We start from the raw sequence: 24,568 nt of genomic DNA, 5'->3' as shown, positions 1-24,568 counted from the left end.
AGAAGTTTCTCAGTGTCTTTGGCATTGCAGGCATTTCCCACAGCAGCTGCTATGAAGTCTACTATAAAAAAAAAATAACAGCTTCAACTTTATGTTGCTAAGATTCTGGACTTCTTAACTCTACTCCTACTTCAATCATTTCTTTATTTTCTGACTGACGACACTTCATTTTCTACCACTGCTTCTTTGCCATGCCTGCCTTCTAATAATTATTCAGCCACAATCAGTGCTGATCTTTTTTCTTATCACTGGTTGCACTATTTAGTCTGACTGTAACATATTCTTATTTATGCTGGTACTTCACAGAAGAATGCAAGCCTGCTAAGTTTACTTTAGCAGTAGAAGGGAAAATATAATATTAAAGAACAGCAATTACTAAGTTCTTTAAAACTAAATAATTACATTTTAGATGGTAATTCATTCTTCTCAAATAAACTTACTTGGGCAATAAGAATTTCCTAAGAATGAATTTTCAAGCTTTCATGATCATATTCAGAGGCGAACAAGTGACAAAAAGCTTTAGAAAAGTGGTAATTACTTGAAAACAGATAACCAGGGATATAAGCACAGCATCTCAAAGACTAATACTAGCCACTATCTTTTCCTGAAATAGCACAATATAGGAAAATGAAAAGATGACATACAGCAAAGAGAACTAGGCTCCTTATGTAATCCAATGCTTAACCATCAAGTGATAACTGCATTTGTACCAAGTCTAAATTCTTAACTAAATGACCCAAGGTTGTCTATTTGGCTAATTTTTATTGCTGTTTTAGATATACTCAGCAAGTTTCAACTTACATATACGTGGAAATGACACCTCGTGGTGAAACATTACCCTAAGAAAAATAATGGGATATGTGGTACACAGCCCAATTACAAGTATTTTCTCAGGACAGTAAGTGCTCTGTTACTAAGATTAATTCTCAATCACTTTTATTGCATCCTTTTCCTTGGCCTCTCATTTCAATGATGGTTTTATAAATGAATCACACTTCAGTTTTCTCTCTTCTCACGACATGCAAAATCAATTATTTCAGCCCCTTCCAAGTTTTAACTATCACACACATGCTAATTCCTAAAACTCTACCTTCGATCCTTAAATTTTTCTCTCTATATAACTTTCCTACAGATAACACAAATTCAGTATATTCAAAGTCCTTATTTTTTGACCCTGGGACTGCTACTTTTTATTCCATCCATATCTCAATTTGATGTACCGGCATCCAGGAACACAAAACCTTTAGTCATTCTTGGCTCTCTTTGTGCCTAAACCCAATTAATTACCAAGCTATCTTGCTTCCAGTTTCTTAAACTTTCTCTCTACCTAACGCCATTATCTTTGTTTAGGCCTCCATTGTCATTTGTCTAAATGATTGGTTTTCAAGTTGCAGGTTGTGTGTAACTAGTGGGTTTTGAAATTAATTTAGGTTGTCCAGACCAGCATGTTAAATGACTAAGAGAATAGAATAGAATAGAATAGAATAGAATAGAATAGAATAGAATAGCGAACACTGACTTCACTACAGGTAGAAAGAATTATTTTTTTCTAAGTCACAATGTCAAACACATTTCTTTTTGTGGTGAGACAAACTGACCTAGAGTGTTGTTACAACATTGTAACTGATCTCTCTGTTTCTACACTTATCACCATCATCTCTCCTACAAGATCTATTCTCCACCCTGCAAAAGTGATAGAAAAATGACCACCATATCACTTACAGAACAAAATCAAAATCCAAGTTATTGGCAATATGAGTTCCTTCATCATTCAAATACAGACTTCCTCTCCAGTCATGCCCCATCACTCCCCCATCACTCTTTTCAGTCAGATGGAAGGGTTTGTCTACCCAAATATTATACGTACACTGACATTTAAAAAAGCATTAGAAGTTAGTGGAAAAGACATGAGACTCACATTATTTGAATAAAGGATAATAATTTAAGACTGAAAGAGCACAGAGGAAGAGAGAGAAGAGAGCAAAAGTGGGAGTGAAGGCAAGAGTGAGAACTAGAGAGAAAGAGAGAGAAAGAGAAAGAAAGCATGCTTAAAAGTATTAAAATGTATATTTTTCTACAGTCTAGGAAACCCACAAGGAATCACAACAGTTGTGGGTTGAATGACAAAATTGACCAAAGGCATTCAGGTGTTTTAAATTTAGTGCATATATAATAATCAAGAAAAATCAAACATCCGTTTAATTTGGGCAACTGGCAAGGCTTAGATACATAAGTTGATAGTGGCATTAGGGCATTTCTTACAATAGAGTATACAGAACATGTCACAGTTATTTATGATTTAAGAGTAAAATTCTTTTATGTCTGGAAAACAACATAATTTAAAAGAAATAGAATATGAATGATACCACTAGGGAGATGATACATTTGACTGGGTTTTGGTAGAATGAAAAATGAAAACGTCTAAAAGGAGACAAGAATTACTCATATTCCCAGGAGTGCAAAAAGATTACTAAAATTTTACTGAAAAATTAACCATTTGCTTTAAAAATAATAGAAACTAGGATAATAGATGAAATTTAGCTGCCCGGAAATTTCTTAGGTATGTCAGGACATTTCATAAATAAAAACTTTTGAAATTATTGACAACTTGATGGGAGGATCACTTGAGTCCAGGAGTTTGAGACCCATCTGAGTAATACAGCCAAGACCTCATCTCTACAAATTAAAAAAAGGACAAGGCAGCCTGAGCTGTCCAAACATAGGGTGAGTAGAATTCAGAGAAAAGACAGAATCATTTCAGACTGGGAGGTCAGGGGAGGTGCCAAGGAAAAGACTATGTTTGAATGAGCCTTGAAAAATAGGCTAATGGTCTAGGTGGTAAGAAGGTCAAATCATCTGGATTGACTGAGCAAAGGCACAATAGTGGGAAATATAACTCCAAGTTGTTTTTAAGAAACAGCTTGGACAACAATTTCACTTAATCAGTGGTTTGTGCATGCAACTGAAGTAAGGGAGAAGGGACTCTATATGTTGGAGAATGCCATGTTTCTATTTAACTATCAGCCTGTCTGGGCAATGAATAATCAAAACACTGCTTTAGGGAGATGAATATGGTACAAATGGTATGATCTTAGGATTTTATACGCATAGGAATGTAGGTTGTACACCAAAAGATTAATCCTAGTTAACTCTAAATGGGGATAATATGGAAAATTTTCTTTCTTTTTTTTTTTTTTTTTTGCTTATCTTCAATTTCTGAATACTAAAGAGGTATATCACTAGTGTAATAATGGTAATGTTTAATAAATCTTGCATTGCACAAAGGAGGCTAAGAGTGATGAAGAAATTAGAAGCAGGGAGAACTAATAACCCTTTGATATACTCTGGGGGGACAGAATAATATATCCATGGGAATAAAGGCATTGGGACAAAATTGTGAAAAGATAAACTTGGGAAGTGATGACTATGGTGAGCAAGGAAAAAGAAGCGGAAAACTACAGCTCAGGTTTCGAGTCTCTTTGATGTATAAAGTTACTGCACAGATTGAAGAAGGTGAGATGTTGGCAAGGGAATTTAAATAATGGGTTCTTATTTGCATATTGATTTTAAGGTATTAGCAGGCTTTTCGAGGGCAAATACTCATCAAACAGTTATAATGTTTGACTTTTTTCATTCCTACATTCATTCCTCACTTATTCATTCCTATATTCACATCTCCAGCTGTTTTGAAAATGGCTACCTAATTTCTACATACAGGTTTTAATGTCCTAGTTAGTACACATGCGTTTCAAGGTTAGTCATGTAATCAAGTTTTACTCACAGTTTCTAGAAACTAGGAATTGGCTTGGATCTGTTCATAACATCTGAACTATTACATTTTGCCTGGAGCACTTACATTTAATTAAGTTTCTTCATTTTGGAATTCTCCAACAAAAATTTTTTGAACTTCTAATTCTCTTCTTCTTTTTTTTTAAATTGTTATTTTCCTTCAAATTTTACTTTCATTTTTTTCTGATACATCAGCCTGTTCCCTAAAATTTCCCTCCAATTGTTCTCTCATTTTGTGCTGCTTACTTGCTGGAAAACATGTGATTAGCATACTACGTGACTGTTTTATCGGCTCAACTGTGGGAATCAGATTAGCATGGGAGTTATTTTAATTTTCAATATTGTTACTTGATAATAGATTTTTTAAAAAGGTAACCATGTTAACTCATATCCTAGGCATTAGGCAAAGTTTCTAACATCCAGGATCACATAATGTATCACAAAAATTAAAAAGAATAGAAATTGAGTTTTTGTCTTATCTTCATTCTCATCTATTTATTCTTCTTCTAGGTGTTACCACGCATTAGGGAGGCTCACCACTAGCAGAACTCTGTGATCATATCTTTTATAGAGAAAGAAACTGATGGTTGTAATTAGAATGTACATTAATGAAACAGATTCTCCTTTTGATGTGTTTTGAATTTATCAATTTTCCTTAATGAGTCTGTTTTCTCCTGAGGGTACAGAAAGGATGAAATCTAATTTGTGTTCATAAAGCAATGAAAATGATCTTAATATGATAATATGAAATTTTTCCTTGGATTATTTAGGAAGTATCCGAGTGTACTTCTCTTTTCTTCATATAATTTATCCTCAATTTTTGCCTATGAAATACAGAAATTATTTTCTCCAGTAAACACCCCCCCCGCAACATGTATATCCCTACAGATAGGCTTTATGTATAATTTATCTAAAAGTTCAAAAGAAATAATACTTAAAATGGTACTGCCTATTAAAATATCTAAGGTTGTTTATTTAGCTTAATTTGAATGTTAGCAAGACACAGAAGGAGTAAATGAACTGATTAGATGACAGACTAAGGAAAGGACTCTAGAGTTACTTTTCTGCCAAAATCTCAAGATTTCTCAATGAAATAACTTGGTGACTGAAGGTTTCTTTTTGGAAGGCCAACCATCTAACAGTGGATAACAAGACAGTTAAGAAAGAAAAGACCAAAAAAAAAGAATATTTTATAAGCCTTTCAGTGGCCAAGACCTGCCCTGTGCTAAATTAATCCTCATAATAAACTTTAAAGGCACTGTGTGCAGATAGCTTCTCTAGGAGCCCCCAGGATCCTCTTGGAGTCCTTCTCTGCCTTCATTCTGCCCCAGGAGCCCGACCTGTAAGGACTTTCTCAATAAGCTCCATTGTTCTCTAGCTTCTGGCAGGGTTTGGCCAGTGGGGCTTCCCAACAGGACTGCTTCCTGCCTGTGTCTTTTTGTACCTCAGAATGTATAACGTGCTAACAGATCCAGGTTACTATACTGGAACTGCGGTTTCCTTATAACCATATCCTTGTAAATAATCTAACTGGGGATGACCCAAAAATATTTTTCACGGGTCATTTGTTTCCTGTTTGGATTGTGACTGATACAGGTATACTATTATCATTTTACTGATGAAGCCTAGATGGGTTATACAACTAGTCAATATCGCCTTACTAATTACTATTCAGCCAGGATTCAAACTATCTGATCAAAAGCCGGCTCCTTCTACTATACTCACTGCTGCCTCACTGTTAAGAAAGAAATCTATAGCCAGTAAATATCTATCGTAAGAACCATTACAGTTTTCAAATCATCCAAAAGAAAACCAGGCAGCTCCTAAGTTTCACTGTGAATAGTCTGTCAACAAGGCAACAGATCCAATGCTGAATGCACAGGTTACTAGGGATATACAGTATACTGAAGCAATCTTAACAGTTCAAATTTTCAGCTTCTTTTAAGACTGCATAAAGTACGAAACAGATATGCTCAACTCTTCCCTGAAATACTTTCTGTGACAAGATCACGGATAAGGTGGGAACAGCATGGGAAAAGGTTGGAAGCCAAGGGTAGCATGAAAATTAGACTGGTCTATTGAACCCATTATTTAGGAGTGAAAAATAATGCTTTTATATTTTAATGCAACTCTTACGATACAGCCATGCCAAAAAAAAAAAAAAAAATCCCCACATCGATATGTACTGCATTGCCAGCTTGTATTATATGCAATGTAGATCAATCTTTTATAGGACAGACCTTTCCATTATTTGTATTCTTCATCCCAGTTCTAAATCTTTAAAATTAACAAAAGTATATGCGTGTATACATGAGTTTATACACATGTATACATATATACATACAGAGAGATGGCTAGAGAGACAGAGATAATGTTTTTCTTTTTTTTTTTTTTTTGAGACAGATTCTCCTTCTGTCACCCAGGCTGGAGTGCAGTGGTACTATCTTGGCTCACTGCAACCTCCATCTCTCAGGTTCAAGCGATTCTCCTGCCTCAGCCTCAGTAGCTAGGATTACAGGCATGCACCACCACACCCAGCTAATTTTTGTATTTTTAGTAGAGATAGGGTTTCACCATGTTAGCCAGGCTGGTCTCAAACTCCTGACCTTAGGTGATCCACCTCCCTTGGCTTCCCAAAGTGCTGGAATTACAGGAGTGGGCCACTGCGCCCGGCCAAGAAGATGTTTTTTTAGTTGTAAGTTAACAGCTGTTTTTCATCAGCTCTTCTAAGTTAACAGCATTTAAAAATTATTTAGATTTTTTTAATGGCTTACTGAAAATAAAACAAAAACACTAGTTGATGTTAAACTCAATTACCTGTTATATTTTGGCAGCTAAAGAGACCAAATGATAATTCAGTCACCACTAGTCCATTTGTGGCAAAGACAGTAATATACAAATTTGAACATCCACTTACACGAAAAAGAATCGTGTGCAGACATGGTCAGTATTGGGGACAACCCATATCTCTCCATGTTTGTGCAGGTCGGGTGAGGTGATCACTGCAAGTAGAAGATAAAATTAAAGAACCACTTTATTCTAAAGAAATCCTAGTCCATTCTGGCTTAATATATCCCTTCTCTTTGAAATCTAAAGCAAAAATATAAGCACTAATGAACACATAAAAATTGTTTAAACTTACTGTCTATGAAGAAATATAGATAAAAACAGTGAAAGGCCATGTAACAACTTTATAATTTGAATAACAACTAGTATAACAACAAAAAGGAACTCATTTAAGTATTATCAAAAGCTGACAGGTCCTGACTTAAGAACTATGTAGACAGCAAGTTCATGTACTATATAACTACCATGTGTTGAAAACTTAAAAGATGGTTGACAGTAGCTACTAAAACTCCTAACACAGGAAGAAAAAAATGAATTTTTAGTCAAAGTCATATTTTAAAGTAAGAATAAAGAAAAGTATATGATCTTGCAAATCACCCATCAATTTTTCTGTCCTAAGTACAAAATAATATAATAATTTCAGTGTAGGAACAGAAAGACCTAATAGGTTATCTTCTCAGTGCTTGGTTTATCTTTCACATTTTTCATTGTGTCACATATTCAAATACCAACTTTAAGAGGAAGACAGCACATTAACTAAAGAGATAAGCATTACTTGATCAGAAAGATGTAATTACCATTCTGGAAACATCTGCCTGAAATAAAATATATCACTGTCTGAATTCTTGCCAATTCTGCAATTTGGTTTGAAACTTTATGATCTCTACTATACCCGTTTTTGCATTTGTGCCCTTTGAGATGATCACAAGGAATAATGCTTTCCCTATTCCACTGTAAGCACTCTGTAAATAAACTAATATTCTTAATTATAGAAGAGCTAAGAACTAACACTATGAGGTTTGTAAAACTTTCAACGTACCTTCACATAAGGCTATGCATTTTAAGTTACGGCTTTGCAGGAATTGGGATTGCTGTCCTTTTTTCTGTGACTAAATTCCAAAAACAATTAACACTTAGAGTCAGAATGGAACACTTAGTGAAAAAAACTGTTCATCATCAAAAAGTAATAGTCACTGAGGTGGCTCCAGGAAAAGAAAAAAAAAAAAAAAAAGCCTATTTAGACTAGCATCAATTTCCTTGGACTCTCTTAATATCAAGCTATTTTTATTTAATTTCTGTACATAATCATTACTAAATCTGAGATGAGTGAACTGAAAAATGCTAAATTAGGGTTCAATAATCTCACAACATGGAATTAGAACTCAAATTTATTTTTACTAAAAGCTTGGCCTCTATTTTAAGGTAAACAAAACCAAATTTGCATGATCTTTTCCAACATCAAAATCAATTATTTCAGATCATCTACTCCAAAACCAACCCATTTTTTAATGGCATCATTTACTAGATTACAGAGGTTTCAGAAACATCTCATGTAGAAAATCTGGGATGTTTTCGTTTTCAGATATTAGATTAGCTATCCTCTTTTTTAAAAATTTAAAGTCACATTATTTATCAGATGAATTTTTAATTTTCCCAGAATATACTTGTTTTCTCTGAAACAACATGAGATTGATGGTCATTCTACTCTCTGTCCAGAATGTTCTTTCTCCTAGAGAGGCACAGGGCTCAGGTACTCATCATCTGTAGGTCTTGACTCAAATGTCACCTTCTCAGAGTATCCTTTCCTGACCATCCTTTTTAACATTCATCCCAGGTCCCTCTTCCACCCGACAGCATTAAATGTCTTATTTCCCTGGTTTATTTTTCTTCATAATATCTAGCATTCTATCTACCTAAATATGTATTGTATTTATTTATACCCCACAGTAGAATGTAGGCTCCAAGAAAACTGGAATATGTGTCTACTTTTGGCCATCACTATACTGCCTAGGAGTATCTCTGATACTATAGTGGGAGATAAATACATATGTGTTGAATAACTATTGTATAGAGGCAATTCAGTTATTGCATTTCAAAGTGAGTTTTATTCCTTTATAAGTAATGACCACATTAAATAATTTTGCAGATTTAAAAAGCCTATTTTTCCAAGCTCTGCTGGCTAATGAGGCCACAGTTCACTAATCATAAGCAGTCACTAAAGTCACTACAACACCTGTGATGCATTGCTGCTTTTACTGCTTGAAGCTGGCTCGTCCTTGGCTGACACCTTCTGTTTCTTGTTCATCCCTGAAAACATCAGCAAAATAATAATTTAGGGACAAAGCTGTCTGATGCAGCTCAAAGTACAATCCACCTACTATGCAAAGTTCCATTCTAGGTAAAGGTTTGATCACATCAGGCTAGAGACAGTAACAAAGGGCTGTGCCCTTAGCACCTGAGGTGGAAGATCAGTGGGTTTTGGAGTCCTGGGAAAGTTGTTATTATTATTATTATTATTATTATTATTATTATTTTGCATTGAAAGCAAGGATAGAAAATTCTTCTGCATAAAATTAATATAGTTTAAAAATTATTAAAACTTGATTTTAAAAGGCTTTTAGAACCTAACTGTCATTCCTACTATCTGGCTAGGAGAAGGAGAAAATAAAGGGTGGGAAATATGAACAATGTCAGAAAAATATATTTACATTACAAGTTAACTTTTCTGTTGTTATTTGTTGTTAAATTCTATGTAGAATCTAACATTTCTTCTAATTAAAACAAATTATATGTTCTTTTTTCTGTAATATTCAGAAATTTTAGCTTACTCTGTAAATGCCATAATTTCTTACTGTGAATATTTTAGAAAAGCAGAACTAAAATACCCATGTTTTAGAATATGTAGATTTGTATCTATACTTTACTAGAAAGTGTTCATCTACTGTTACATCAGAAGTTGAGATAGATGTTGATTTTTGTGGTTGTTTCAGCAAATGGCCTAATGAGATGGGGGAAAAGCCTGTTTACAAATTTGTGAAGTACATTTTTCCAACTTTTTCAGGTCTTCCAAAAAGGTGCTGGGGTGGATGGGGACAGGTTGAGGAGAAGGCCTTAGGATTTCAAATGCATTTCTAACCAAAAAGCAAAGGGTATATATGCAGAGAAGCTGTCCTGTTCTCTTACCCCTACCCTTTCAGCCCTTAAAATCAACTACAGATGCTACGTCATCTTACCGTAGTGATTCTTACATTTGTCTCAGATCAAGAGCCCTTCAGGAATTTGAGGAAAGGTATGCACTCCCTCTCCAGACAAATGCACATATACACAGACAAATTTTTACATCCATTCACACGGTTTGTACCTTTCCTCAATTCTTTCCATGAACCCATCGAAGGAGTCTATATACCAGTATAAAAAAACAGAAAATCACAGTACTTGATGATTTGCTGTGTTTTTTCTTTATCTATGCTGAGAATGTACTTATTTATTTCAGCTGGTTTCTTAGCTTTTTATTTTGTAGTGTTTTAGCAAGATTTAGAGTCTGATTTTAACCGATTTCTTCTTTGTTACTCCATTTCCTATCTCTACAGTATCTTACACTTCCTGATATTTATTTTCTTAGTGTTATTTTGGCATATGTATTTTCAGAGATCACTGCAACAGTATTTCTTTGCTAACAAGAGAAGGAGTCTAATTCCCCAACTCTTGAATATGAGTCAGACTGTCTCAGACCTGCCAGTGCAGCCCATCCATCAACTGAGTGCCATTCATTGGATACTTCAAGGGGCTAAAGAATCACTTAGCCAGGTCCCATCCCAGATTGCTGACCCAAAGAATCTATGAGCATAATGAAGCTGTTATTTTGCCCTAAGGTTAGGGTGCTTTGTTGAACAGCAATAGTTACTTGAATAATTATGTTTTAATTTTTCATATATTTCTAATTTTTCATTTTTTATTTACATGCAACCTTCTAATTTTTTAAAGTTTTCTTTTCATCAGCATTTTACCATTTATCAATGTTGCTGTTTTCTTTTAGTATTTCTAATTATAAATCTGGTTTTAAGTGTTCCAAGTTTCCTATCACTGAGAAACAACTTGTTATGGTTGGAAGAACATGAACTTTGGTAAATAAATTAGGAAGTTCTTTTTAATGTTCACCTAGTTATCAGACCTTTCTTACTATCCTTTCCTATAACACTAGGATATTAAGACTTACCATTCAGGCACCATGTGAATGACATCTCCTAAAACGTGTAATGTGATCGCGTAATCACACACACACACACACACACACACACACACACGGAGAAGCACACAAGCAAAACTAATTACATATGCAGTTATATGTATATAAAACCACTTAAAAGTGTGAAGGAACATACGCAGAACAATGAAGCTGTAGTAAAGGAGAGAAAATTTTCATCTGCTACTTCAAAAATTCTATGTAGCTTGAATTTATACAATGAGCATAATTATTTCATATTTAAACCAGAATAGGTTAGTTGTTATATAAATCATACTGATCATTGTAAAATATTCCAAAAACTTTTAAAGTGTAAAGAAGAAAACATCACCAATTTCACCAAGGATAACTAATGCTAATAATTTGGTGATCATTTTTTTCTACATTTTTAACTCATCAGGCTCCTGCACAGCACAAGCTTTCAATTTATTCCAAAGTATTCTTTCCCACAATCTCACCAAATTTACAAAAAGTTGTTAACAAGAGAGATGATTTTGAGGGTGTTTTTCTACTTCTAATGTTTCCATAATGTTCAAAGCTTCTTTATGGATAATAATCCAAAGATAAGAAATTAGCATGATATAGAATTACACTTAAAGATATTATGTATGTGTACTTTTCAGGGCCCTACATAGTGCTTTGCATATACTACAGTCTCAATATTCATTTGTGGAAGGAATAAATGTAAGAAATATTAAATATTTTTTTAAATTGATAAAACATATATTCTATCTTGTACACTAGGGAGAGTATTAAAAATTCATCTTGACATTGTACATTTAATAAAAATATATATAATAAGGCACAATAGAAAGCTGTGCATAGAGTATAAACAATAAGAAAATTAAAATCTAATAAATTTGACTTTAGAAATGAAATACAGGATTACCTGAGTAACCAAATGATATGCTGGACATTGGACTAAGATAGATTCCACTTCCATACATTGCACCATGGAGCTAAGATGGGAAGAGTAGGAGAGAAAGAGAGAGAGAGGTCTGTTCATGGTTTAAATGTTAATATTTGACAAAGCAATCAGTTTCATGTCAGAACATTCAGTCTTAGAAAAAAATGACAGAGCTTCTATTCCAAGGTCTAATTTGAAAACAGTACTAACAGCCTTGTGCTTAAAACTCAGCGTTTATATATGAAAAAACGATATCTAGAGGAAAAAGATTCTTGATAAACATTTTCCATCCTATCAGTAATAAAGACAATCACTTATTATAAAGTACACTAGCAGGCCTTTATTTTAATGGATCTAAAATTTTAGAAATTAAACTTGGTCTGAAAGACACAGTAACACATTCTGATTAGGATTTATATATTAGTGTATAAACAAAGCGTCCTGCTCAGATTTTCATTAAGTAACACTTGTCATCCTGCTCTTATCCTTTGTTACATTTTTGAAGTTATATAAGTTTCATTAACCGAAACCCTTCAACTGGTCTAAGAAACTATACTCAGACAACTAAACTTCTTTCTTATTTTCTCTGTGTTCTGGGCCCTCATACGCTATTAGTATGAACTATTGAATACTAAACGCATTTAACACTTAACATTTAATTGAATCATCTAAAATGTCATTGTAATATGAGATCTAGCTCAAGTGACTGGGTTGAGCATCTCATTTTCTTAAGTCCTTATGCTGTCAGATGAAAAAAAATTCAGCTGCATGAGAGTGAAGTGAAATGTGCAGGATAAAAAGCATAAATAAAGATGAAGATGACAGCCACGATATCCTGCTAACACCAAGTACTGTCCTGGAGGCGGAAAAGCAGGTATTAGATGGCTCTCTAACATCCAGTCCACTTATTTCTACATTTTATTCTCCAAAAGCATTCATATTGAGGCCCAGTAATCAAGAAATATACACTGAATTAACAAATGCCTCTATGAGTTTACTTTGTGCATAATGTTTTTCTACCTAAGTTAAAAGTGTGATTTGTTTTATTGTTTTATCATAGGGAATTAAACTCTCTTTTCTTTTTTTTTTTTTTTTTTTTTTTTTTTTTGTTGAGACAGTCTCGCTGTGTCACCCAGGCTGAGGTACGATCTCAGATCACTGCCACCTTCACTTTCACCTCCTGGGTTCAAATTATTTTCTTGCCTCAGCCTCCCAATTAGCTTCAACTGTAAGCATGTGCTACCAAGCCTAGATAATTTTTTTTTTTTTTTTGGATTTTTAATAGAGACAGGGTTTTGCCTTGTTTAGCCAGACTGGTCTCAAACTCCTGGCCTCAAGTGATCTGCTCACCTCAGCCTCCCAAAGTGCTGGGATTACAGCTGTGAGCCACTGTGCCCATACTTTCCCTTTTCATTGTATTATCCATTTTGTGTTTAAATAATTGTGTATAGATCAGTTCTGCTTCAGTTCTAGTATGCCTACTACAAATTCCATATAATGTTTTACTCACATGCTTCCTGTTTTGCAAGTAAAAGCCTAACATCAGAGTTGCTTACTGACTCTCAATTCTGAAGAAAAATGAGGTCTTGTTAAAGCATTCAGAAAATTTACCTGCAGTCGTGTATTAGAAGCAACAACCAGACCATTCCTCAGGATGGAGTGCCAGTTTTCAATGTGCGAGCCACTAAAAAAACAGACGGAAGGGAAAAAGCAAAACCAGAAAATTAATTATCTTCAAAGTGGTCACGATATAACAAGTCATGATGCCTTCTGAAGGTTCTGGATTGCTAAATCAAGAATTATGCAGTTGACTTCATAACCAGATACTGAATGACCATCTATTGAATGACCATCTGCTGAATGATCATTTACTGAAAGACAGTGATATCTTCCCCATACATTTCTGGAAAACTGGGTGGAGCACACCCCCATAACATTAAGCCTTACTCACTGAAACGCAAAGGTGCTTCCAAAGAGTTTTTTAGCAGCTCTAAAATTGGATTCTTTGGCTGGTGGACTGCTGAGAAGGAGGAACTGATGTGGAGTATGCATAAACTTCAATTGCTGCCATTTAAAATAAAGAAAAACAAAAATATGTAAAACTTAACATATATTCAGGCTGATGACAATTTCAAATTTTATTGGCTTAAGAATTACCCACTTTCAAACTATAGCAATTTTACACTAACAACATTAGCAAGCTAAATTGTATAATGTTTTTAAAACTCTACTTAAGTGGTAAGTCACATGGAATTGCAAATATGAAGAACAATTCTTTGGGCAAATGGGAAAGGAGTAGGAAACAGACAATCCAAAGTCATTTATATTTAGCTTTGGAATACAGTACGCATTCATGTTTAAGCAGATCTGCTTTCTTAATTACATTTCTTTTCACGCTTTTATTATTGAGTCCCTAAGTATATACTAGCTATTCAACTGGGGAAATATTCTGGAGTTTGCTAAGCAGAAAAGTTTATAAAACTGCAAAAATTCTTATTATGCTTTATTTGCATATATTTATAAAATTGAGAACTTTTGCCTACATTCAAATATAGTCCCCTGCTTGGTCATGGAAAGAAATGAAAGCAGAATCTTTTGGATTCATATCTTGATAACATCTTCTAAGTGTTTCCCTTTCTCTTACCAATATAGTTATACAGGAATATAAGGCACAGGAATCTCACATTTAGAGATTCATAGGTGGCAAAAATGAGATTTTTTTAGGTATAGCTCCTAGGTGATGATCAGAACTGAAATCCACAGTCTATTAGCTTTTTACAAATTATTATTTTTTAAGTTTACTAGGCTGATAAATAAGCTGTCTGAGGTTAACAGCTTCTCAGTTATAGAAAAGTGGAAATGTGCCAACATTAAACTGACAATGATTACTAAGCACATTAACTTCCTTCTGGTCAATCTCCATATAATATTTTTCAATTGCTTGTGGAATGACTAAATGATTTCATATTGATGTTTTTATTTACTTAAAAGGTCAGGACAACAGCCTCAATTTGAATTTGTTATCTGGAAAGATTTGGAGCTAGTGAACAAATGGCTATTTCAAACTAAAGAATGAGATTTAACCTGGGTTTACTTCAATTCCTGGAGAGGCTGGGTAAAAATCACAAGGTAGGTTCTCCCAACTGGTAAGTACTCCTCCCATTTCTGTATGTATATGTAAAAAAACAAAACAACTTACCCTGTTAACTGGCAGTTTCACAATATGTGATCTATTACTTGATATAACCCTGAAATTAAAATGATCCATTAGTCACAAATATATGCCAAATATATTTAAAGTTCTTTTTCTTAGTTGACAAGTGATTAAAACTTATTTTTGCTGTGCCATAAACTAAACTTGGAAATAATTTCATTTAGTTGCATAATTTAGGTTTGCTTCCTGAAACAATTTAAAGAGCTTATGTAAGAAAAAAGATAACATTTTAATCCGAGAAAACACACTAGAAAGTCGTTCTCTAAAACTTAAGACATAGTTTTTAATAAGCATAACCTCAAATATCAGCAAAATGAACATTTGAACATTTCTGAATGTACTTTCAAATAATGATAATCCAAATACAAATATGAGCAGTGAGTCATGGATCTGCTTCTTTTATTCCTCTCTTAAATTACTTAAATTAAGGATACATTCTTATGAAGCTTTTTTTTCTTTAAATATTTGAGGATCTCTTTGAGCTGATATATACAACGGTTTATATACAAAAATCCAACAAACGTAGACACTGCAGTTGAAGAAAATTAAATTCAAGCATCTGAAAGGAATTGCTCCATACTTTCAGCACACAAAATAAGTAGGGAAAAGTACACAAAGTTTTGGTAGACTCTCTTCATATTGAAAGAAGAATGACTAACAAGCTGAAGGAAATGATCACAAGAATTAGAAGTTAACCATCTGACTGCAAGGAAAAAAAGAAAGCAACCAGATATCTGCAATTTTTACCTTCAATCTGAATATAATAATGAGAAAAATTTTAAGGTTACAATGGAAATTTAGTGTTATTTTGCTTAAATCTGTCAGAATTTAGTAACAGATCATAAAAGATACAAAGAAGGAAGGCTTCTATACCTAATTTTTGTTATAATCTTGTTAGACTAAATTAAATATGTATTACACAATTTTAATGAAGTGAAAGTTAAGTAATCAGAATCTTGAAGAAGCCAGATTATTTTGCATCTGCCCATCTTTACATATTTTTTAAAACTTCCTGGTCGCAGCCTGGTGTAAGTGCTTATTCATATCAATCTCTTATAAGCCGTACATTTTTATTACTGTATGTTAAATCTCATGGAGTTGGAGTTTTCAAAGTTAATTCAAAGAGACATGTATATAAAAGCCTTCTAAGGGATGCTGAGTAGAAACTAGTGTCTTCATTTTGCAAATGAGAAACAAGAGAGGAAATTATTTGAAGTAGAAAGGGGCAAATTATTTGAAATGGGCATCACAGCAAGGTGACTTTCCAAACTACCTCTCCTCTTCATAGTCTAGCCCTCCTTCTAGAATTCATGCTGGGATAACACTGTATCCCTCACCAGGCTCACTCTGAAACTGTGCATCTCCTGCAGTGAGCAAGCAAAGAGTTAATCATATTTATACTGCCCTTGTTAAGGGGGCAAAATATAAAACATTTATTCTGGATTAGAAAGATTTCAATAATAAAAGTTGAAACACTGAGTTTGATCACTTAGTCCTCACTGAACTAGAAAATTAAATGAACCAAAATGCTTTTGCCAGATAATCTAGTTAATCACATCTTGAAAACTATAGGCAAACTGCTGTCAAATGCACTATTTATCCCTGGTAGTGCGTGTGACAGCATTCTCTTCCCCTTGTGATGTATAAGTTTTAATTAAAGTGAGAGTCATTATGGACCCTTAGGTTGTAAAATCACTAGGTCTCATAAGCTTGTAGAACTGTACCACTGCAGGGCTTGTAAAACAGTCATTTTTTTTTTTTTTGTCTTAAAGCAAGCAGTAGAAAAGGATGCTGTTTTCATTATGAGGAAAACTAAAATTTTATACCATTGCAGTAAGGGATGAGCAAGGGGGTCCTGTTTATCCATCTGCTTCTTGATTTCCAGATATGGTGCCTGAAAAAAAATCATAATACTTCTTGATTTTTCATAACAATTCATTTTTCCCTTTTTACAAAAGGAAAATCAGACCAAACAATATGTCTAATCTAGTAAGACTTAAAATTTTATGGACTTAACATGGGAACAACAACAATTATCCTAGTCTTTTCTCCCAAGATGATGGGAACCATGAACTTCCAAGCCACCAAAATGACTTGTCCAAACACTGTATTAAAAGACTTATCCAGATTTTAGCCTGGCTTCCATTTACACTAGGCTATGTCCCTAAAGATGACCACTCTCCGGCCCCCTGTTGAGTGTCTGCTCAAGAAAACGTGAGGCTGCCAAACCACAAAACGTATACTGTACCAACCCACTTTGGCAAACCATGTTTGGTAATTCTCCACTTATCCCCTTCTGTAACTTTCCATTTTTACATAACTCCCCTAGTCCCATCTTCTTTTCCTTGCCTTTTCACGTACTTGTGGTGCCTTTTGCTTCCTCTCCTCTGCCTTTAAAAACTTGGATCACCTTTGTCTTAGTTGAAGTTGAGCTCAGTTTATGCTGCAGTCTCTCTCCCCCACTGCAGTGCTCTGAATAAATCTTTCTTGCCACCTTTACAAGTGTCCTGTAAAGTTTCTCTTTCACAATGACCATTTTTAACTGATAACTAATATGAAAGCAAAACTTGTGAGAGCTACCACTCATGCTCATATCTGACAGTCCAGACTTAGGTGTAGATCTTTACATTAAAAATTGGACACAATTTACCCAAGACGAACTCTTCCCTAAAAAGTATTTAATAGGATTTACCCAGACAACCATTTCACAGAACAAAGAGTAATCTCTCTGTGACAATTTAGGGCTATGTACAGGTCAGTACATTCTAGAAAACAGCACAGTATAATGTTGTATTTATTCAGAAAAGTTTAAAGAATTTGACACAATGAAGCCTGACAGCTTCCCTATGAAGTACACATTGGAAGAGGGCACGGCATTACTAATTCCACCTTGACAGCAAAGCACCAAGCAATTAAGCAACTTGCCCAAGGTCACAGGCCACATTCATTGATAAGTCAGTTATACAATTTTGGTCTCTAACTTCCTAGTCTGACGCTCAGTTGTCTATGTTGCCTCCTATTAAAATAGCTTACGCATGACCCAGAATAAAGAAAGCAATTTTTGGCAGAGAGCTGATTCCAGAGTCAGAGTTTGTAGCTATTTTTAAATCCAAGAATAATCAGGGTCTAGGGTATAGTATAAATACCTTATACCAAATTCTTTTTCATGACTAAAAATGTTTGTATGACTTAGTGTAAGATATTCCAATACGTTCTTTTTTTCTCCTAGGTGGAAATACATTTTACTGTTTTCTTTACCTACACAGATAAGGAGTGTTCATCTGAGAAGGAATTCAGATAATACAGAAAGGTACTGGCATAGAAAAACAACCCGAAGGGATGGTGATTTTTTTTAAGCAAATAATAGCATTTGTGAATTAAAGGATCTCTTGTTTACTATTTGCCAGACACACACTATTTACTGAGTGAATGAATGAATATTTGACTACATGAATAAATGATGATCAAAAGAATCAAGAAACAAAATGGAAATGGAAAAATGTACTTTTTAAGTACTCTCTTCCTACCGAGGAGTAGAGATAACTCTGGGAGTTGGTGGGGGGTGGGGAGAAAGCAGCATAGCAGCTTAGTGGGCCCTGGGACAGAAGGATTCCACTATTCCCTCCCCAGAGAAAATAAAGGACCCAGGGTAATACTCATTATAGGCCTGCAAGAGTCTCTAGGGCAGTGCAATCCTTGAAACCACTACATGCAAGCTGCACACATAATGTGTGTTCTCAATCTCGGATTATTAATTTCTACTTGCAATGATGAGTTTTAAACCTCTCTCCAAGTCTTTGACAGTGGAAAGGTCTCAATAATTCAACAGTGTGTGCTTTTCCAAGTGCTAGACTATAGCCCAGGGATGTGTTAGATTTTCCTAACAAACGCTGATCCTTGCTCATCAAACTATTTCCACCAAAGCCTCCCTTAATGACCAAAAACATAAACATATACTCTCAGGGAGCCTAGTATCTTCCGAAGTGGTTTTGGGATTTTGCATTATAGAAAATATTTATGGAAATTTTCCATTTTAAAGAACATTTCTGTTTTTATTTTAATACTCAGATGATGTTTTGAAATTGCTACCGTCAATTAAAATTGACAGAAAGATGGTACCAGATTTAACCTTTGCCTTAAAATATCCTGACATACCTACGTGTACCCAAGCTCTTGCTCAAGTTTGAGGGCAGAGTATTAGGAGTACAATTATCTTATAATTATCCACTTCCTTTCCTGAAGTCACAGTGTTACATGCTAGAACACTGATGTGATTTAATTAAAACATCTTAATACCGCACAAATTTTTAAATGAATTTAGTTATACCCTGTATAATAGAAAAGTCTACATTTCACTACATAGCTAGAACTCTCAAACATTTTAAAAATATACTGTACAAGACCAGATGACATACTTACTTGTGTCATTTCTCTGATAGACGTTATGCTATCCAGTGCTTTCATTACTCGATCATAGTTCTTTTTCTGTTTAATGAAAAAGTAATGTTAAAAAACAGCATTTGCTTATAAGCTGTTGCAAGTCTATTTTTCACTAGAGAAATATATTATTTCCATATGTGAATTTTCCCTTAGGGTCAATTTGAAGGCAATGACTGTTTTGTGCACATAAAAGGTAAGACTATTATAAGATGGCTCCAGGACTTCAGTCAGAGAAAAGGAACAAAGAAAACAATGCCAATCCTTCTATAAGTCATGGGAGAAAAATCTAGAAACACAAAAAGGTTATGGGGCTCCTGATTCAGGCTTTCACCACTAAAACACTAAGCCATAATGAATAAAGTCAACATAGAATCCTTCTAAAATATAAAAACCCACTTCAAATCTCACAATTGCTTTTATTTTATTTTGACTTGTATACTGTTAACAAAACAGTATGGCTGAGAGTATGCAAATGATAGCATACTGCCATGTAGCTGACAATTCATTTTCAAGCAAGATCTAAGTATGTGTGCTGTTGCCATTTATGAAGAAATAAAGTTCTTCTAAGAAAATTGTATACAGTTGTTTCTATAAAATTATTTCAAGCTGAGTAGTAATAGAAACTGAGGCAATTTTAGCTCTTATGCAATTTGAAAGTTTTGTAATTTCAAAAGGATTCTGCCTTATCTTTAGGAACATTTATAAAATTGCTTCCTTAAGAAAGGCAGGTCCATTAACAATATGAATTAAACTTTCACTAACATTCAGACAGCTGGGGAGGAAGAAGGGAAAGGGGAAAGGAGGGTTGAAGTGAAAATGCAGAAAAGAAAGGAAAACTTGTCTCTTTACCCATGATCTTTAAAATCAAAATGAGGTTATATAAGTCAGAATACCCAAAAATATATGATGAAATTAAAATACTCATGGATATGCTTGATGAGATAGAGACTTAGATAGAAAGAGGAAACCTAATGAGACTACAATCTCAATGTTGTTGTTATTGTTAAAGAAAACTTTGTGATTGGTGTGCCAGGATAACAACTTACCCTGGGATTGAAGGCCAACATCTGAGGATCATTAGGATCTACCACAGAAGGATATGGCTCGAAAATCACAACTTTTCTAGGAGATTCCAACGCAGACCTACACATGGATACTAGTAGATCTACCACCTTGAAATATACACATAAGATAGTTACTACCCTTCAGGTTTTATCCAGTGCTTTGCCATTATTTCTCCCTCTCAAGGTAGCATAAGTTAATGAAGAAGATCCAGGACTGCTACCAATCTCTCAAATGGATAATTCAAGACTTGAGACCATATTTGACCAAACTTGACCATCAATTCAAAATAACAAACGTGTGCTGCCTCTCATTACTCACAACTTAGTATCTCTTTTTCAAGGGCACACATATGCTAGCATTGTTCTATGCCCTATGGTAAGACACGGCACAAGACAGACAAGTCCCTGCTCTGGTGCAGTTGACAGTCTAAGGGAGAAGATACACAATAAAATATTAGTTAAACAAGTAGATGCTTCAGTAGAATTTCTGATACTGTTACATGTTACATTAAAAAAAGTAGGCAACAAAGAATAATGCAGAAAGGGACACTGTTTTAGAGTGGCTAGGAAAGGTGGTGAATCTCAACAGACCTGTATGGGGTCCAGGAAGGAGACATGCGACCATCTGGGTAGATGTTCCAGGTGAAGGAAGCCCCATGTGCAGGAAAAGATTTTGGCATGATCCAGGAATAGCTAATTGCCTGACAACATCTTGCCCATTCCTATTCTCCTCTATCAAAGCCCACTAATGACCTTTGATTGGCTAAAGACAATGGCTTTATTCCTATGTTATCCTATGATTCTTCTGCACACTCTACTAGGAGGCAGTATTATATAGGAGTTTGATAGCACGGCTCTCCTTTCCAATCCCCAAAACAATATATTCTGGCCACTGAATAAAGAAAACTGATACTGTCTAAATGGTCAGAGTTCATCTAAACAGACATATCTACAACGTGAACACAAGTGACTTAATAAGGAAGCAGCAGGTTTTGAATACATATATAGGGAAAGCTATTTCTAGAAAATCTTTAGACAGGCATTTAAAAAATGCACAGTAAGAGGGGACCAATTTTTGATTCTCCTGCTTTTAAGAGAGGAGCATTGTGACCTAATGACAGTGGGGCTCACTATGTTGAGTGGGTACTAACAAAACACATCCACCAAATCATAGCATTCAGAATTTCCAGTGACCTAAAATAATTAGCAACGCTCAAAGCACCAGACATAACATGTCCCGAGTACATAGACATGCATATCCACAAGACACATTCAGAAAACATTAGAATGGAAAAAGCTAATGTTCCTGACACACTATTTCATTTATGTGTGTGTATGTAAATACATGCATACGTATAGATAGATATATGCAAGAAGTTATATTCCAAGCAATAAACATAAGGACATAAAAAACCCTCCTTTTTGTCTTCCACTCCCAACCTCACATTCCTCCTACCCTAGAGATGCACATTAACCCTGATACAGATTGTCTTCAGCATTATCTGGTCTCTAATGAAAACCCAAACAGGAACTCCTGACAAAGAAGAATCGGTAAGATAAAATAGCCTTGTTGGGCGCGGTGGCTCACACCTGTAATCCCAGCACTTTGGAAGGCCAAGGCAGGATCACCTGAGATCAGGAGTTTGAAACTAGCCTGGCCAAAGTGGTGAAACCCCATCTCTACTAAAAATACAAAAATTAGCCGGGCATGGTGGCAGGTGCCTGTAGTGCCAGCTACTCAGGAAGCTGAGGCAGGAGAACTGCTTAAACCCGGGAGGTGGAGGTTGCAGTGAGCCAAGATCACACCACTGCACTTCAGCCTGGGTGACAAGAGCAAAACTCTATCTCAGGAAAATAAAAAAAAAAAAAAAAAAAAAAAGATAAAATAGGCTTTTCTGACACCCTGTAGGGAGGAGGGGAATGACACAGATGGACACTCTCTCACTAAAACCCTTTAAAAATTTTGTCCTGCTAATAAAGCAATTGAAGCTTTATAAAAGTCCATGCATTTTTGACCAATATTTTTACTAGTATATTTAAGTAAATTCTATTGTAATAATGGGTAGTAAATTTAATTGGTAGAAGATTTCTGTTAATATATGTCCTAGCCTAATTTCAAAAAAAGAGTGTAACTACTGTGACTCAATTACATGGGATGCACCAAAGTTTGCAACTCCATGCTTACTTCCAGGACACAGCGCTAATGCCTGGAAGCAGCTTCTCAGCAAGGGATATTTCCACCTCTTTGTCTGAATAATGTCTTATGACTGGCTTTCACCAGATCATCAGTGGAAAGGGGCTGACCTGATGCAAAGAAAGGTATGCCTTCCTCAATTTCTCTACTATATGGCATAGAGTAAAAACTACATGATGGAAGGGGTCCAGTTCGCCCAGTCACTACACAGAAAGTGGCCCATAAAACATTCTAATTGGAGTGTGGGAATGACAAAATGCTACCATGTTAAGCTGCTGTGATTTTATGGTTTATCTGTTACAGAAACTAGCATTAGACTTTTTAAGAAGAAAAGCATTTATAATACAATTTGGATTTATATTCCTTTGCATATCTTAATTTTTCCAAATATCTCATGGACTAAAACAACCACTTTAAAAAATAAAAGGCTGGGCGTGGTGGCTCATGCCTGTAATCCCAGTAATTTGTGAGGCGGAGGTGGGAGGATCACTTGAGCCTAGGAGTTCAAGACCAGCCTGGACAACACAGTGAGACACTGTATCAAAAAAATAAATAAATAAAAATGTAAGAGAGGCTGGGCATGGTGGCTCATGCCTGTAATCCAAGCACTTCAGGGGGCTGAGGTGGGAGGATTCATTGAGGTTAGGAGTTCGAGACCAGCATGGCGCCAAGATGGCCAAATCCTGTCTCCACAAAAAAATACAAATATTTGCTGGGTGCAGTGGCGTGCACCTGTTATCCCAGATACTAGAGAGGCTGAGGCAGGAGAATCACTTGAACCCAGGAGGCAGAGGTTACAATGAGCCGAGATTGTGCCAATGCAGTCCGGCCTAGGTGACAGAAAGAGGCTCTCTCAGGAAAAAAAAAAAAAAAAGAAACAAAGAAAACAAACAAATAAAATAAAAAATAAAAGCACACAACTACGACTTCTCTCTTTTTTTTTTTTTTTTAATTTTGGCCTAAATGATATATTTCCTCATTTCCAACATTTAAAATTAAAGATTCTAAATAGTATCTTAGTATATATGATGCATGCCATAGGCAACAAGTTACACACATATATCTGCTTTCTTTGATTGAATAATATAACTGAAGAAGCAATTTGGAGGCTGACTTAGATACTTGGGATGGAAATGCAAAGAAATATTAAGTTTAGGCAAGAAAAATTAGGACATTTGGTAAGTGAGGATAAAAAGGTCTGTGAATTTACAGAATCAGGTGTCTCCAAAGGACATTACATTACCTACAATTCAACTGGCAGAGCAACCCTCCCCACACAGACCCCTTTCAGGCATGAAAGAAAGGCCTCCAAGCTCTTGCAAATGAGAAAAATTCAGTCATTAGTCTTTAACCATTAGTCTTTTACTAACTGGAAGTCCATGTGACTAAGAAAGGCACCTACAGGAATAGCCTACGGGTATACAATGTAGTCTAAAAAAGGAAGCAGATTCAGAATTATAAACCAATCATTGTCCAATATTGCAACAGTAATTTAAAAAAAAAAAAAAACTCTCTTAAATGAGAGTCCAATATCTAAACAAATAAAATGGAACTATTCTGTTGAAGTAGTATTTGGGGTGCTGGAATGGTAGCTGCTTGGACCGCAGGACACTGTTGTTCCAGGTGAGTCCCCTGCAGTGATCCCGAGGAATGTCTTTGCAGCCCCCAGAGCACCACTTAAACTGTGGGGGTAAACTGAGGCAATGAGACTCTGAGGTGGTTTCTTTTTGTTTAGAAAAAGAACTTATTTCCCTGTAATCCTTAGGATTAAGACCAGAATACTGGGGCATCTGTTTTAAGAAATAAAATATGAAAAAAATGCTGTCTTTGAAGTAGAATTACTAAACTTTCTGATCTTTGGATATTGATT

At 35.1% G+C, this 24,568-nt stretch overlaps 1 protein-coding gene across 6 annotated transcripts in view; it reads right to left on the bottom strand.

Moving 5' to 3' along the window:
* PARP8 (poly(ADP-ribose) polymerase family member 8) overlaps positions 1–24,568 on the bottom strand; it is a 186,437-nt gene that overhangs the window by 3,543 nt on the left and 158,326 nt on the right. For 4 of the 6 annotated variants that reach the window (XM_033179533.1, XM_033179535.1, XM_033179534.1 and 1 more), the window contains 10 exons: positions 20,487–20,612; positions 19,420–19,485; positions 16,827–16,894; positions 14,986–15,034; positions 13,738–13,850; positions 13,398–13,470; positions 11,769–11,838; positions 8,870–8,943; positions 7,676–7,745; positions 6,707–6,791 (listed from right to left, as the gene is read on the bottom strand). In XM_033179533.1, coding sequence (XP_033035424.1) covers positions 6,707–6,791; positions 7,676–7,745; positions 8,870–8,943; positions 11,769–11,838; positions 13,398–13,470; positions 13,738–13,850; positions 14,986–15,034; positions 16,827–16,894; positions 19,420–19,485; positions 20,487–20,612 — 794 coding nt within the window. The remainder of the gene's footprint in view (positions 1–6,706; positions 6,792–7,675; positions 7,746–8,869; positions 8,944–11,768; positions 11,839–13,397; positions 13,471–13,737; positions 13,851–14,985; positions 15,035–16,826; positions 16,895–19,419; positions 19,486–20,486; positions 20,613–24,568) is intronic. The other 2 variants (XM_033179537.1, XM_033179538.1) reach the window with 1 other exon arrangement.

This window comes from Trachypithecus francoisi, unplaced genomic scaffold (assembly GCF_009764315.1).
Source record: "Trachypithecus francoisi isolate TF-2019V2 unplaced genomic scaffold, Tfra_2.0 Lachesis_group2, whole genome shotgun sequence".
Lineage (NCBI taxonomy): Eukaryota > Metazoa > Chordata > Mammalia > Primates > Cercopithecidae > Trachypithecus > Trachypithecus francoisi.
The sequence above is the reverse complement of the archived record's forward strand: the minus strand, read 5'-3'. Positions and strand labels throughout refer to the sequence as shown.